Genomic DNA, 17,000 nt, shown 5'->3' on the forward strand with positions numbered 1-17,000 from the left:
GTAGGGAAATAGGTCTACAGTTCTTGAATTGTAATGGATCAGCCTCCTCTTTTGGGACAAGTGTAATATAAGCTTCTGACCATGATTTAGGTATCTTTTTCTTTAACATAACTTCATTCATAACTTCTAGCAATGGAAGATTCAACGATTCTTGTAATGTTTTGTAAAATTCTGCCAGAAGTCCATCTGGGCCTGGTGCCTTTCCATTGTTTTGCTTCTTAAGTGCTTCAGTTAACTCCATCATCGTTATATTGCTTTCTAACATTGTTTCAATCTCTTTAGGTATCTGGGGTGGATTAGCATTCTGTAAGTACTGTTTAACTCTTTCCTCGTCAATATTCTCTTGTGTGTATAATTTCCCATAATAGTCTCATATAATTTCCTTCTTCTCTTTACTTCCATAGCAAACTTGGTCCTGATCATCTATTAATTGCAATATTTTCCTTGATTCTTTCTCCTTTCTCAGTTTATATGCTAACCATCTACCTGGTTTGTTTGCATCTTCAAAATAGTTCTGTTTTGCACCTCTGATTTTCTGTCCTAGTTCTTCTTTTTCCATTAGTCCCATTTTATGTTTAATTATATCCATTTTTAACTTAATGTCCTTTTTCTATGGCATTTTCTGTAACTCTTTTTTAAGTCCTTTATACTCATCCTCTAATGTCTTAGAGGCTAGTCTTTTCATGGTATTTCTTTTCCTTGTATAGTCTATTATCAAGCCTCTGGCATATGCCTTCATTGTATCCCATACGTTCTGCATTGATGTATCTTCTTTTTTATTTTCTTTAAAGAAAAAAGCCAGTTCTTTCTCCATCCTCTGTATGAAGTCTTTTTCTTTTAGTATAGTATTATTTAACGTCCATCTAGATCTTCTTCTTTGTCCTTTCCATTTAATGGTCATTGGATTATGATCTGCCCAAATACTTGTTTCAATATTTATTTCTTGGATATTAGCTAACAATTCTGTTGACATCCATATCTTATCTATTCTGGACCATGATAAATGTCTGTTTAAATAGAAGGTGTATTGTTTAGTCTTAGCATTTCTTTTTCTCCATGTATCTTTTAAATTTATTTCATCTATCATTATAAAAAAGGATTTAGGGAGAGTCTTTCTGTTTTGCTTTGTTTTTTTTTCTGTGTTGTATAGTCCAATTTGTTGTCTACAATTCCATTAAAGTCTCCCATCATAACTATATTAGCATAGTCCAGTTCGATTATTTTCACATTAGTTTTCTATAAAAGTCTTCTTGATTGTCATTCGGGGCATAGATTGCAATCAGGAGTGTTTTCATATTTTTGTACATTATTTTCACCATTAATAATCTTCCATCATCATCGGTATAGATCAATTTCGCTGGGATAATATCTTTAATGTATAAAACCAATCCTCTTTTCTTGCATTATGTAAAAGAAGTAAATATTTTCCCTAACTTTGGCTGTATCAACAGCTGTTTGTGTTGCTTTTTAATATGTACTTCTTGTAGGCAGATTATATCAAATTTTAATTTCTCTAATTTATGGAAAGTTTTCCTCCTTTTAACAGCTGAGTTAAGTCCATTTATGTTAATTGTAATCAGTTTTTTTTCTCTTCCATAATTATACTTTATAGGTAGGTTTGGCAGCTCTCGTAGATCTTGGTTCATGTTGTTCTTTAACTTCCACCTTTCCGCCTACTGCACCTTCTTCTTTTTCAGTCGCTATTTGGCAGTCCTCTTGGAATTCAATTAGTGACTTTTCTTTTTCTGTCTCCTCCTCTTTCCCTCCAAAATATTCTGTATAAAATAATTCAGCTTTCTCAATTGAATCAATTCTGTGTCTCTGTTCTTGCCATGTGAACATTAAACCTTCTGGAATCAGCCATCTATAATTCACCTCTTTTTTAACTAGAATTTTAGTCAGGAATCAGAATTCTCATCTCTCTCACTTTTCTGGGTACTTGTTTCAGGACCACAATCTCCTTATTTTTATATTTCAATGTTTTCTCTCTTGCCACTTGCAATATTTGCGTTTAAATCTGATGTGAACTTCTCTTGGTAAGCTATTTCTCATTGCATATCTTATGAAGACTTGATAAACCTCATCTATTCCATCCATCATCTTCTCTTATAAGCAATAGACTTATAAGCATTAGACTTATATACCACTTTACAGTGCTTTACAGCCCTCTCTAAGCAGTTTATAGAGTCAGCATATAATCTGGGTCCTCATTTTACCCACCTCGAAAGGATGGAAGGCTGAGTCAACCTTGAGCTGCTCAGAATCAAACTCCTGGCAGTGGGCAGAGTCAGCCTGCAATACTGCATTCTAACCATAGCACATCATGGATAGATGGATGGATGGATGGATGGATGGATGGATGGATGGATGGAAGGGCAATAGCACTTAGACTTATATACTGCTTCACAGTGCTTTACAGCCCTCTCTAAGCAGTTTACAGAGTCAGCATCTTGCCGTCAACCATCTGGGTCCTCATTTTACCCACCTCGAAAGGATTGAGGGCTGAGTCAACCTTGAGCCTGGTGAAACTCGAACTGCCAAAGTGCAGGCAGCTGGCAGTCAGCAGAAGTAGCCTGAAGTACTGCATTCTAACCACTGCACCACCATGGCTCACAGGATCATTCTATAGGCAGGATGGCATTTTTGTGACACCCACGGGGTCTTCTGTGCACATTAAATCTAGACTGGAACGAGCAGCTTTCTGTGCCACTTCATGGGAATTGGGACTACCTACTAACCAAAGCTCTTCAGGATCTCAAAGAAGGGTTTTTCCACCCAGCCAGGCAACTGAGTCCCAGACTTGAGGGTCTGGTCACTAGAGAGCTGCTTTGGTGAAGGGAGGGAGAAAATTTGTTGAAGGTTTAAGCAGATAATATATCTTGATACATATAAAGCCCCATAGCAGGATGATGGAGGCTAAAGATAGCTATTAACTTTTGATATTATAGCAGAAACATTTAGGGGAATTTGTGGGCCACCCTTTGCAGAAGAAGAACTGCTCTCAGGAACAGTTTTTTGGTGTCATTAGCAGAACAGAAATGCAGCAGATTAATAGCATGTGGCAGAAATATCTACTTCAAGCACATAGTTTAAACAGCTCTTGATAAATGTTGGTCATGTGCAATGGGAAAGGATTTTCTGTTTCATTTGGTAGCAAACGGAAGAAAAAGAAGAGGAGGGAGGAGGAGGAGGAAGAGGGGAGGAGGAGGGGAGTGGAAGGAGGAAGAGGGTAAGGGTATGGAGAGAAGGAGGAAGGAGGAGGAGGAGGAGAAGGAGCAGGAGGAGGAGGAGGAGGAGGAGGAGGAGGAGAAGAAGAAGAAGAAGAAGAAGAAGAAGAAGAAGAAGAAGAAGAAGAAGAAGAAGAAGAAGAAGAAGAAGAAGAAGAAGAAGAAGAAGAAGAAGAAGAAGAAGAAGAAGAAGAAGAAGAAGAAGAAGAAGAAGAAGAAGAAGAAGAAAAAAAAAATAATAGTCCCAAGGTCTTTTAAAGATTGGTACCAAAAGAAGATTTACCACTACTGAATAAAGATAAAAATGAAGAGAAAGCTTGAGAGAGAAAATAAGTTTTTTAAAAGAAAAAGCTGAAGTCTGATGCTGGTGTGGAAACTCTTGACTGTCAAAATGTGAGAACGGAAGTGCTGAAAGAAACACCCTCCCACCTCCACTGTTTCCTTCAGAACACCCAAGAAGACTGACAACTTCTTTCATTCATTGAAAGCATCTGATATCAAGGCTGAGTCACCTCCGCCCCCTCACCCTTCAGAGGTGGGAGACGGGGAGGCCGGGCGAAGAGCCCCCCTTTGGGGTTTTCACTTGTGCTCCCGGGCTGCAGCCTTCCACACCGTACTGGCACACACAGTAAGTATGGTGTAGGGTCTCCTGCTTGGGTGCGGGGTTGGACTAGATGACCTACAAGGTCCCTTCCCTAAACAGATCCTGGTTTGCTTGAATTAAATTCCATAACAAATTCTTCGCTGCGTCCCCTGAACGTGTCCTCGTCTGCCTCTTCTGAGGGAGTCAACCCCTCCACAGCACCCGAGGGCAGGACAAGGAGCAACGGGTGGAAACGAATCGAGGAGAGAAGCAACTTAGAATAAGGAGAAATTTCCTGACAGATAGAACAATTAACCAGTGGAACAACTTCCTTCCGGAAGTTGTAAATGCTCCAACAGCGGAAGTTTTAAAAAAGAACTTGGATAACCATTTGTCTGAAGTGGTGTAGTTTCCTTGTCTAGGCAGGGGGTTGGACTAGAAGACCTCCAAGGTCCCTTCCAACTCTCTTATTCTATTCTATATTTTCCTAGTGGGGTCCAGCCAGGTGCCAGTGCTGGCAGGGTCTACTCCCCAGCTCGTTTCCCGGTGGCCTTGAGCTGAGGTGGTATTCAGCAGGTTCTGACCAGTTCTGGAGAACCAGTAGCGGAAATTTTGAGTAGTTTGGAGAACTGGCAAATACCACCTCTGACTGGCCCCGCCCCCATCTATTCTCTGCCTCCCGAGTCCCAGCTGATTGGCTGGATCTTCTTTTGTTGCCCTGCACAGGAGAACGGAGCTGGAAAGCAGGTTAGTGGGGTGGGGAGGGAATGGAGATTTTGCAGTATCCTTCCCCTGCCATGTCCACCAAGCCACGCCCACAGAACCGATAGTAAAGAAATTTGAATCCCACCACTGGGCTTGAGGGTCTCTCGGGAAGGGCGAGGAAGGATCTGTGCACCAATATGTGGTCTCGAGACAAAAAGGAAGAGCCACGTGTGTGGATGGGGGGTGGAGGAGAGGGGCGTTATTTCCTAACTCTGCTGCGGCTCTTGGTGGTCCTTTCTGGAGGTAGCAGGAGCAGCTCCTGAGGGAATCTTTACCCTCAAAAAGGGATGGCAAATATTTGGCTTCCCAATCATCACAGATGTCGGCTGCTGTTCACAATTATTTGCCTCTGGGATTCTTCCCTCCACTCAAGAATCCCTCAGGGAAGCCTTCAGGGAAAGGGAGAGCCTGTGATGGCACGACACATGCACACACTCGTGCGCACACACAGAATGAGAAAGAACGAGAGGGAGAATGCAAGAAAGAAAGAATGAAGGAGAATGAGAGGGAAAGAGAGAAAGAAAGTGGGACAGAGAATGAAGGATAGAGAGAAAGAGGAAGATAGAGAGAAAGAATGGGAGACAGTATAAAGGATAAGGAGAATGGAGAGAATGAAAGAGAGAATGAGGAGAATCTGAAAGAGAGAGAATGAATGAGAATGAAAGAATGAAGAAAGAAAAAGAATGGGACAGAATGAAGGATAAGGAGAATGGAAAGAATGAAGAGAATCTGAAAGAATTCAGATTCAGAGAATGAGAGAGAGAATGAGCTAGAAAAAGAATGAAGAATGAAAGAGAAAGAATGGAGAAAGGAAGAGAAAGAAAGGGACACAGAATGAAGGACAGAGAGAACGGAGAGAATGAAAGAGAGAATGAGGAGAATGAAAGAATGAGAAAGACAATGAGAGAGAATGAGCTAGAGAAAGAATGAAGGAGAACAAGAGAGAAAGAATGAGGAGAGAAAGAGAAAGAAAGGGAGAATGAAGGACAGGGAGAATGGAGAGAATGAGGAGAGTCTGAATGAGAGAGAATGAGTTAGAGAAAGAATGAAGGGAGAAAGAAAGAATAGGACAGAATGAAGGATAGGGAGAATGGAGAGAATGAAAGAGAAAGAAGAGAATCTGAAAGAATTCAGATTCAGAGAATGAGAGAGAGAATGGGAGAGAGAATGAGTTAGAGAAAGAATGGAGAATGAAGAAGAATGGAGAAAGAGAAAGAAAGGGACACAGAATGAAGGATGGAGAGAATGAAAGAGAATGAGGAGAATCTGAAAGAATGAGAAAGAGAATGGAATGAGCTAGAAAAAGAATGAGGGAGAATGAGAAAGAACGGAGAGAAAGAAAGAGAGAATGAAGGATAGAGAAAATGGAGAGAATGAAAAAGAGAGAGAATGAGGAGAATCTGAAGGAGAATGAGAAAGAGAGCCAATGTGATAGAGATAGAATGAAACAGAGAGAATGAGAAAGAAAGAATGAAACAGAGAGAATGAAAGAGAATGAGAGTCTGAAAGAGAGCGAATGAGAGAGAAAGAATGAAAGAGGTAGAATGAGATGAGATAAAGAATAAGCAAATGAATGAGAGAGGGGATGAAAGAGATAGAGAAAATAAACAGAGAGAGAAAAGAGAGAGATGCACATTCTCACTTCCAGTTAACAGAGAAGGCAGAACTGCTCATTTATACATTAAACAATCCTCCTCAGTTGTGCTTTGGGTCTTCAAATGGGCCCCAAATCTGTTTCTATAATCCCCCCTTTCATTCATGTCATCCGAAGAAAACATTGTGCGACTTTTTTCACGTGTTGTTACTTTCTGGATGCTCTGACTGTTATCATCTGAACTGACCATAATCATCCTTCATCCGGGGTTGTACTTGTCAAATACACAAATAACAAGCGACCGCCGGCCTGATCGTGAAACCTAGATTCCTGTGCAAAGGATGAGGTGGGTGCTCTGCTTGTTGCACTTGCAAGTAAAGGAAACGAAGCATCTCTTCAAGTCTGTAGAGATCATCCAGCTCCGTTTCTTCCTTTGCGTCAGCAGAGGGCAGCAGCTAACCGCAGTTAACCAACATTAACCTAATTCGGGAGCAAAGCCAGACCAGATCCTGGTTAATTGTCCTATGGGGGATGGCCTGGGAACCCCAGGACTCTTGGCCAGATGGGATATCTGTCTCCTAAAGGAAAGCAATAGCCGACAGTCAGCCCTCCCTTGATTTTACCATGAAGGGCAGCTTGCTGTGATCTCCAGCAATTGAGGTCAACTCAAAGGTCTCTTAGCTTTTCTGATGTTGCTAGTTATTGATTCCAAAAGGCCAACTTTGGTTGTGTGTGGGGGGACAGGGGAGAGAGACCACCACTTCCTCCTGAGACCCCAGCTTGGCCTGCTTGGACCCTGAAGAGATGTCTCCCAGGGAAGAGGGGACCTGATGGAATACCGTCCCAACATGGCGTCTGCCAATTCCCTTGACACCTTCCTCCATTGAAAGACAGCAAGAGATGCCGTAATGCTCTCGGGACAGGAGGATGTTCCTCATCTCCCTGGACCTCACTGGCAATTCCCTTTGGTAGCATTCTGCTCAGGGGTGGCTCTCTAAGTGCTGGGGTCCCTCTAGCCAGGCCCCTTGGCTGCTTGGCCTTTCCGTGTTCAGCAGGATCTCGGGAGCCCCCAGTTCCTGCCTGTCCTGAACTTCTGCTCTTATGGCCTTTTCCTGCAGTGAGCTTTTTCTGTCTTCCTTCCTTTTTCTTTTCTTCCTTCCTTTCCTTCTTTCTTTTTCTTCCTTCCTTGTTTTTTCTTTCCTTCCTTCTTTTTCTTCTCTTTCTTTTCCTTCTCTTTTTCCTTTTCTTCCTTCCTTTTTCCTTTTCTTCCTTCCTTCCTTTCCTGCTTTTTCTTTTTCTTCCTTCCTTGTCCTTTCTTTCCTTCCTTTCCTTTCCTTTCTTTTTCCTTCTTTCTTTTTGTCTCTTCTCTTCCTTCTTCCTTCTTTTTCTTTCTTCCTTCCTTCCTTCCTTTTCTTTCTTTTTCTTCTTTTCTTTACATGCATTTCCTTACATGCATCCTTTAGTCAACCAGCCCGAGGGGTCTGGCTGCAGAGACTGAAGATGAGAAGCTCAAGAAATACAAATCCAATAAAAACCAATAAAAACCAATTATTATTTTTTTTAAAAGAAATACAAATCCATATAGATGACCAAGCTGAACCCGAGGGAAGGGTGAAACATGTCATCAGTCTCAAGCCCATTCATACCCACCAGAGGCCTAAGTCCAGCCCACCTCGAATTCCGTTGACTCTCATCTGTCACCAATTTGCTTTGAACGTTAATCCTTTGTAGAAGGTGTTCGCATGCATTCAACCTGTAAAGGTTTGAACCACTTTCGCTGCCGATTTCTTTTTCCTGACTGACAGTTCACCTCCACCAGTCCGAAGAAGCACATAGAGAAATTCCTTTCTTGGAAGTTGATTCCTGTGCTGTTTGCTTGCTATTTTCAACTGTAGCCATTTTAATTGTTTTAAACAGATATTAACCTTTACTGGGTTGTATGGGTTTCTGAGGCATTAGCAATTTCACTCACCCAGTCCAAATATGGAAAAACTGAACTCTTATCTAAGCAGGCAACCCCCACCCCCACACACACACACATTTATAGCAGTTACAGACAGAGGAGGGTGTAGCTTTAAACTCTCTCTGACTCCTTCACATCCTTCTTGCAGACACAACTGCAATTCTCCTTTATTTTACCTGCCTTCAGGCTATAATACAGCAAGGCACCTGTGTCTATTGTGATTTACCAGCAGCTGTACAGACGACAGCGGAATCGGACAGTGAGGATGAAACGGGACCAGTCAGGGAGTCTGGAGAGGACTTGGACAAGGGTCCTGCATCTGGTGCAGGGATGGGGCCAGGACCATCTGGGAGTGGGGTGCTGCCTTCAGAGTCTGGCAGCAGTGAGGCAGAGGAACAAATGGACTCGGGAGTAAGGTGATTGCCCCTCCCATAAGGGATAAAAGTCAGACCTCAATGACAAACTCTTTGCAGGAAGCAAAGCAATTCAATAGATTCCAAGCCCTTTTTGAAGCCCTGTGTATTCTGGTCATTTTTTTTTTCTGATACTGTTATAATTAATTTGGATACTTCTGTTTTTGGCAGCATTCCACAGCACTGACAGGCATGTGCTTATCTTGGGGAACTGTTTTAAGTTTAGTTCTGGCTGTGAATGGAAGTAATTCCCAGCGCTACATTAAAATGGGTTTTGCTTTTAAAACAAGTTTGTGTTTAATTACGTTTGACGAAGCCTGGGTCTGAACAGTGTCTGTAGTAGAGAAAGTTGCAGGGTTTTGCAGCTTCACCCAGAATATTGCAACCCCACAACTCTAGCAGACCCAGGAAGCTGATAAAAAAAATATTTATTAACTCAGGGTTGACATGAAGAGGCCCTTGCTGCTCTCTGAGCTCGACTGTTTTCTTGCAGATGTTTTATTAGCTAAACTAAGTAGCATCGTCAGTGCTAATGATGATGAAGATGTTACCTACTTTGGGTAATAAAACAGCCATGGTGGCGCAGTACTGCAGGCTGCTTCTGCTGCCTGCCGGCTGCCTGTAATTTGGCAGTATGAATCTCACCAGGCTCAAGGTTGACTCAGGATTTTCCATCCTTCCAAAGTGGCTAAAATGAGGACCCTGATTGTTCAGGGCAATAGGCTGACTCTGTAAAATGCTTAGAGAGAGCTGTAAAAACATCACGAAGCGGTATATGTCTAAGTGCTATTGTTATTGCTATTGGGCCGGTGAAGAAGGTAAACAAAGCAGAATAACAGAGTTGCAAGGGACTTTGATCCAACCCTCTGCTCAAGCATGAAACCTATTACAGGGGTCCTCAAATTTGGCAACTTTAAGACTTGTGGACTTCAACTCCCGGTATTCTGAGAGTTGAAGTCCACAAGTCTTAAAGTTGCCAAGTTTGGAGACCTCTGCCCTATAACAGTTCTGACAAATCGTTGTCGAATCTCTTCTTAAAAGCCTCCAGGGTTGCAGTGCCCACAATTTAACAGATGAACAGAGCTGGAAGGGACCTTGTTGACCATCTCGTCTAACCTCCCACCCTCGCCCAAGCAAGAGACTCTACACACCATTTCTGACAAATGGCAGTCCAGTCTCTTCTTGAAAGCTGTGATGAAGCTTCCATCTTCAGAAGGCAACTTCTATTCCATCGGTTGATTGTCCTCACTCTCAGGAAGTTTCTCCTTATTTCCAGGTTGAATCTCTCCATGTTCAGTTTCCACCCATTATTCCTTGTCTGGCATTCGGGCGCTTTAGAAAACAGCTTGACCCCTTCCTCCTCTCTGTGGCAGCCCCTCAAATATTGGAAGACTGCTATCCTGTCTCCCCTGGTCCTTCTCTTCACTAGACTAGCCAGGCCCAGTTCCTGAAAACCATTCTTCATATGTTTGTCTCCAGTCCAGTGGTGCGATTCAAATTTTTTTACTACCAGTTCTGTAGGCGTGGCTTGGTGGGCCTGGAAGGATACGGTAAAATCCCCATTCCCTCCCCACTCCAGGGGGAAGGTTATTGCAAAATCCCCGTTCCCTCCCCACCCCACTAACCTGCTTTCCATCTCGTTCTCCTGTGCAGGGCACAGATCAACTGGGACTCGGGAGGCAGAGAACAGATGGGGACTATGTGACCGTGAGTTCAAATCCTGTCTTAGCCATGAAAGCCAGCTGAGTGATTTTGGGCCAGAAGCTCTCCCTCAGCCCAACTCCCCTCACAGCAGTTCAAAAATTTTTACTAACGGTTCTGTAGGCGTGGTGTGGCTTGGTGGGTGTGGCTTGGTGGACATGGCAGGGGAAAGATACTATAAAATCTCCATTCCCACCTCACTCCTGGGGGAAGATTACTGCAAAATCCTATTCCCGCCCCACCCCACTAACCTGCTTTCCAGCTCTGTTTTCCTGTGCAGGGCAACCAAAGAAGACCCAGCCAATCAGCTGGGACTCAATGGGAGGCAGAGAATAGATGGGGATGGGGCCAGTCAGAGGTGGTATTTGCTGGTTCTCCGAACTACTCAAAATTTCTGCTACCGGTTCTCCAGAACTGGGCAGAACCTGCTGAATACCACCTCTGCTCCAGTCCCCTAATTATCCTGGTTGCTCTTCTCTGCACTTTTCCTACAGTCTCCAGTGGTGTCTTAACCCTTAAGCAGACGAAGCACATGTTTAGGGCACCAGGCTCAAAGGGAGCACCACAAAATTTACGTAGCCTAAGCTTGGCTTCGTTTGCACAGTATGTACAAAGAAGGGGGCCCTACCAAGATTTGTTAGTGCTTAGGGCACCAGTGAGCCTTAATCTGTCACGGAGAGTCTCGACATCTTTCTGGAGGCAAGCCGTCCCACTGGTCTGAGCATCCCTGGAGAAAGCTTCCCAAAGACCGAACACGGACATGTTGTCGTCTGAATCGGTTTAGAACAGGGCTCTCCAACCTTGGCAACTTTAAGCCTGGTGGACTTCAACTCCCAGAATTCCCCAGCCAGCGAAGTTTAAGCCTGGTGGACTTCAACTCCCAGTATTCCCCAGCCAGTGAAGTTTAAGCTTGGTGGACTTCAACTCCCAGAATTCCCCAGCCAGCGAAGTTTAAGCCTGGCGGACTTCAACTCCCAGAATTCCCCAGCCAGTGAAGTTTAAGCCTGGCGGACTTCAACTCGCAGACTTCCCCAGCCAGCAATGTTTAAGCCTGGCGGACTTCAACTCCCAGAATTCCCAGCCAGAAGTTTAAGCCGGCGGACTTCAACTCCCAGACTTCCCCAGCCAGCAAGTTTAAGCCTGGCGGACTTCAACTCCCAGAATTCCCCAGTAGCTAGTGCTGTTTAAGCCTGGCTGACTTCAACTCCCAGAATTCCCCAACTAGTGCTGGCTGGGGAATTCTGGGAGTTGAAGTCCACCAGGCTTAAAGTTGCCAAAGTTGGAGACCCCTGGTTCAGAAAGTAAAAGCGAAGCGCTGACTCTACTCTTTATTCTAGGAATGGGGAGGAAGGGAAACCGGGAGGGGGTTCGGAGGAAGCGGTTCCTAGAAACAAGGAACGGAGACCCCGACTTTCTCCGCTGTCGGGAAGCCGTCACCCCGCGGGGAGCGGAACTTTCCCACACCTCTTCGCTCCACGTTCCCGCGCGAAGGCGACGGCCGCCACCCGCCTCTGGCAACCCCAAACCAAGCCAGGCTCCTCTCCCCAGCCGGGTCGCGCCAGCCCACCGGGACACGCGGGAGCAGGAGGCCTCCCGCAGCAGCCCGGGCTTCTCCCGGGTCTCGCGCGGAGTCCCCGGGAGCCCGCAAAGCGGCTGCAGCGCCTTCCAAAAAGCGCCGCTCCAAAAGCAGAGGCTCAAGCCCGGCCCGGTCTGGCGCGCGCCCGCGCGCGTCCGGAGTGGGGCGCTCGGGCGTGGCGGTGGCGGCCCCGCGCAAAACGGGAGGCAGGCAGCGCGCAGGGGAAGCGCCCGAGCGACGTCAGCCTCCCGGCCGCTGCCGCCGCCGCCTCCGCTCGCTCCTCCGCCGGTGGCAGCAGCGCGGCGGAGCGACATAAAAGCCAGTCCCGCCGCCCGTTCTTTTTGGCACGCCGGCAAGTGCCCGGGAGGCCGCAGCCCAGCGGAGCCACACACGCGCGAGCGAGGAGAACCGTCCGGGTCGCGGGACAGGCCGGCTAAAAAGCGGAGCGGGGTTGCGACGGTCGCGGTCCCGGGGAGCGCAGGCAGCGGAAGCGGCGGCGGCCCTCCTCGGCCGGGACCACCGGCATGGCCTTAGCCGACAGCGCCCGGGGGCTCCCTAACGGCGGCGGCGGTGGCGGCGCCCGGAGCGGCGTCTCTCGCGCTCCAACGGCCTCTGACCTGGCCTCGTCCCCGTCGTCGGGGCCCATCCCGGAGATCGTGGAGCTGAACGTGGGCGGGCAGGTGTACGTGACCCGGCGAGGGACGGTGCTGTCGGTGCGCGGCTCGCTGCTGTGGCGCCTCTTCTCGCAGCAAGAGGCCACCGACCTGCCCCGCGACGCCAAGGGCCGTTTCTTTCTGGACCGCGACGGCTTCCTCTTCCGTTACGTCCTGGACTACCTGCGCGATCAGGAGCTGGTGCTGCCCGAGGGTTTCCCGGAGCGCAACCGCCTGCGCCGCGAAGCCGAATACTTCCAGCTGCCCGAGCTGGTGCGCCGTCTGGCGGCCTCGAGTTCCTCCCCGGCCCTGCCGCCGCCGCGCTTCGCGGGGCTGCTGCGCGACTCCTCGGTGTGCGCCGACGACCCGGCGGCGGCGGCGTCGGGGCTGGGTTACTTAGAAGCGGACTTCAGCGAGACCCCGGCGGCTTCGGCTGCCTCGCCGACGTCGGGCCGCAGCCCGTCGGGGCCCGCGCCTCCGATGCTGGCGGCTTCCCTCTCTCTGGACGCCGGCGGAGGTCCCGGCGGCCGCCGCTCGGGCTACATCACCATCGGTTACCGGGGCTCGTACACCATCGGGCGGGACGCCCAAGCCGACGCCAAGTTCCGACGGGTGGCCCGCATCACGGTGTGCGGCAAGACGGCGCTGGCCAAAGAGGTCTTCGGCGAGACGCTGAACGAGAGCCGCGACCCGGACCGGCCTCCCGAGCGTTACACGGCCCGCTACTACCTCAAGTTCAACTTCTTGGAGCAGGCCTTCGACCGGCTGAGCGAGGCCGGCTTCCGCATGGCGGCCTGCTCCTCCACGGGCACCTGCGCCTTCGGGCCGGAGCAAGGCGGCCCCGCCGACGACAAGATTTGGACCAGCTACACCGAGTACGTCTTCTGCCGCGAGTGAGCGCGCCCGACGCCCGTTCCCCGGGAGTGGGGTGGGGGAGAGGAGGCGGCCGCCTGCGGGGCTGTGGCGGGAGACGGTTGCTTTCCTCGCCGCTTTATCTCTAGACGAGCCTCCCCGGGTAGCCCGCCGCTTTCCCACGGGCCCGCCGGCGGTCGCCTCGGCCTCCCCCGTCCAGCGAAGCGGCTCTTTTCGACGGCCCTTTGGACCCGAACTGCGGACCTCCGTCAGCCCAGCCACCTCGCGGGTCCTTGGGTCCAAATGGTGGTTTCCTCCCCCCCCGCCCCACTTTTAAAGCTGGCCCCTCCGAACGAGCTTCCCCAGCCGTCCCACATGGCGACGGGAGGCCTAGTGTGGCGGAGCTGGAAGACTCCCGACCTCGGTTGCTGGGGCTTCTCCTCTTGACTCTGAGGCGACGGCTTTGCTCTAGCTGCACCCGGCTCTCCCTCTCCTCCCTGTTCGCTTTTTGGGCTACTCCCGGTTGCTTCTTAGCTTTGGGCCAAAGCTGCTTGGGGAGAACGAGCGAGCGGAGGAGACACTCCGTTCCTCAGGCCCTTGGCATCTCCAAACAAGAGTTGGAAGGGACCTTGGAGGTCATCTAGCCCAACCCCGTGCTCTAGCAGGAGAGTCTGTTCCAAACATTAGCCTCTCCCTAGGATGGAACTCACACAGCGTCCTGATTGTGATGAGGCCAGAGAGAGCTCCACCTCTTAGGCACCTTCAACAAACCTGAAGCAGCATCTCTCGATGGACGCCACTTGAGACGCGGAGGGTGGCCCAGCTCTTTCGCTTCCTCTATGTAACCAGAAGGCGAGCTTTGCGCACTGGATCAGCAGACTGGGGGGGATGGGGGTCCCTGGAAAAAACAGACCCGTGGAGCTATCGTGTCCCCCCCCCCTCAGGATTCTGGGGTTTGAACCCCCAGGCCTGGGGTTTAAAAGAACATCGTATGTGAGACTATCAAGCATCAACTTGCGGGTGGGGTTGTTGGGGGGCAGATTGTTGAAATGTGGTGCTTTCAGAGCAGGGCTGGGGAGTTCCCCCCCAAAGGCAGCCAGGACACAAGACTGAACCCTCCACCCCACTTCTCATCCTCTTCCTCGGTGTAGAAATAGGACTCTCTGCGTGCTTGAGGAGCTGGCTGGCATTTTTATCTGACAGTGCTACAGCTAAAGAACCCTCCAAAAAGTATTCTCTCCCCCCCCACAAATCAGGATGCAGAATTTTAACTAAATAAAGACAAGCACAGCAGCAGGACCCCCTTCCTCCCTCTCCCACCTCCTTTGGTTTCATCTTCTTGGCACGGAAGCACCAAGGCCACCCATCGCCCAGACTAAATCAGATATTTCTTGCCTGATTCCCCAAATAGGTATGTTGCCATTTAGTCTCCTAGCCCTTCAAAAATTAGGCTAATACAAAACAAGTGTTTTGATTCTTGCATTGGAGCGGCAGACTCGGATGAATTATTCTAACCAAAGAATTCTCCTGTCTTTAATTTCATGCCCCCCGTCCTCCCTTTGACGGCTGCTTGAGATTAGTGCTTTTTTATTTTTTAAGAGAGTGAGATGATTTTAATTCGGAGCTTTCCTTTTAATTCAGAGATTTTTTAAATAAAGAATCCTCGGGTTTCAGTCTATATAAAGGGGGAAATAACTGAGATTCATTCCTGATATTTTTGTTTCTTGGGAACCAGAAATGCTGGCTTAACTGGCTTGCTTATTAAACCAGAATCTTTGTAAAACCTGGATTCCTAGTTTGTTTGCAACAGCAAGCCTTGGGTTGATCAGAATTCCTCCCTTCCCTTTTTCTTCTACTTCAGGAAAAGATTTAGAGGATTCTTATTTGCTGGACCACATAATCCTTCAGAATGAATCTCCCTTCAATAGTGGGAATCTGCTTAGTGACTTAAAAAAATAAAACTTTTAAGAGTCCGGCTGGACCAAAGGTGCTTTACAAAAGAAAACTGGACTTTCTCAATTTTTTTCCCCTTGAAAATGTGTCACTTCTCATCCAAGAAGTTCTGAACTGAGGAAGCTTCTTGGATGAGCAGCGAAATGTTTTCAAGGAAAAAAAAAATCCAAGCCAATCCAGTTGCCTTTTGAAAAAAAGCACTTTTGGAGCAACCATGACCTAAAGGGTTGCGAATCTCCATAGACAAATTCTTAGCTGAAGTTTTAGAAAAACCAGTCACATTTACCCAAAGGCTGAAAAATTTGAGTCTGATAGCTTCATTCAGTGGGAACTGTCTATAAATTGGGAATTGGGGTTATTTTTTTGGAAAGCAGCAAAGGAGAGTGAGTGTGAGATAGAGGAGACGGGTTTTTTTAAAGGATAAGCAATAAGCTACTGCATTGTGGAGAGCTTCCAGAAAAGAGATATATATCCCTCTTACTCTAAGCCTTACTCTAAAATGATCCCATTTGTGCATATTTCAGCTCTATTGCAATTGAGAAGATATTGGTTAAAAGTCAATGTTAAGACGTCATTCCCAAAAAGCGGTTGCAAGACTTTTCTAATACATGTGGAGTATTTCTCTCTGAACTATGTTTTCTAAATTTTTGTAAACAATCCAGATTTCAGTAAGTGCTCAAATTAGTTCTAAGCTCTTCTTTTTTCCTGTTTTTTTTTTTTAAATAAATCTCGTATTGTAGCTTATTAAGTCTGTCATGGATGGAGGTGTGAATTTTGTGACTTGGTGTGTGTACATAAAGTGTATAAACATTTTACACGAATCATTTAGTTTTTTATTCATTTATTAGTGCTATAAAAAATTTTCATATGCTGTAAACTGTACCTGGACAAAAATGCTTTAATATGAAACTGTGTTCCTGTATCGATTTATATGGGGAAGACTTCGGTATGAATATAAATGGAATTATGAAAATATGTCTCTGCAATTATTTGCTTGAAGTTGAATCAACAGCTAAATTCCTTGTGAAGCTAAAATGCACCCCTCATTTTGCAAAATGCATACAGGAAGACTCTTGTATTTCAATCAATGAATGTGTGTTTGCTAGCAGACTATTCTAAAGCTCCTATTATTTTTTAAATAAAACAGATATAATAAAATAACGAGATTTCTAATGGTTGTGCTCTGGGTAACGAACACTGCATGAGCTAAATACTTAGCAACAACGCTTGAGGTCCCTCAGACCATCTGGAGAACATAGAGGCTATGAAAAGACTTCAGAAGAAGCAAGTTGGACAATGTGAAAAATCACTACCTCTCCGCTACTCATTAAAGCAGCCTATTCAACCAACATGTTATCCATCTATTGACCCAACTACTTCCTCTGAGAGTCTGTATAGTTTCTCAGTTCCAGGTCATGGTTGCCCAAAAGTGCTTTTTCAGGAGGCAACCGGACTTTCTTGTTACTTTCTTTTGAAGTCGTTTCGCTTCTTCATCCAAGAAGCTTCTTCAGCTCTGACAGGATAGTGGGGGGAAATGGAAGAATTTATATTCCTTGCAGGCAGCTGCTCATTTGCGCCCTTTTCGTGGATCGTTGAAGCGCTTGGAGGTTTATCTATGTCCTCAGGGTCACCTGAGTAGTGCCAACAGTTCCTACAATCTGCAATTTTCCCTCTGGAAATCCGTTCCTATTCCCACACCATTCCAAGAATGTGCATCCCA

At 47.0% G+C, this 17,000-nt stretch overlaps 1 protein-coding gene across 1 annotated transcript; it reads left to right on the forward strand.

Moving 5' to 3' along the window:
- Nucleotides 1-12,110: 12,110 nt before the first annotated feature.
- KCTD12 (potassium channel tetramerization domain containing 12) lies at nucleotides 12,111-16,253 on the forward strand. Its single transcript, XM_026705302.2, has one exon. It carries the CDS (start codon nucleotides 12,347-12,349, stop codon nucleotides 13,370-13,372), a length of 1,026 nt encoding a protein of 341 aa, XP_026561087.1. The 5' UTR covers nucleotides 12,111-12,346; the 3' UTR covers nucleotides 13,373-16,253.
- Nucleotides 16,254-17,000: the final 747 nt, after the last annotated feature.

Source organism: Pseudonaja textilis, chromosome 8, assembly GCF_049901715.1.
Source record: "Pseudonaja textilis isolate UNSWEBS1 chromosome 8, rPseTex1.2, whole genome shotgun sequence".
Classification (NCBI taxonomy): Eukaryota; Metazoa; Chordata; class Lepidosauria; order Squamata; family Elapidae; genus Pseudonaja; species Pseudonaja textilis.

Excerpts from the sequence above, each read along its gene's own strand:
- KCTD12 (XM_026705302.2), top strand. The coding sequence starts at position 12,347 with ATGGCCTTAGCCGACAGCGCCCGGGGGCTCCCTAACGGCGGCGGCGGT.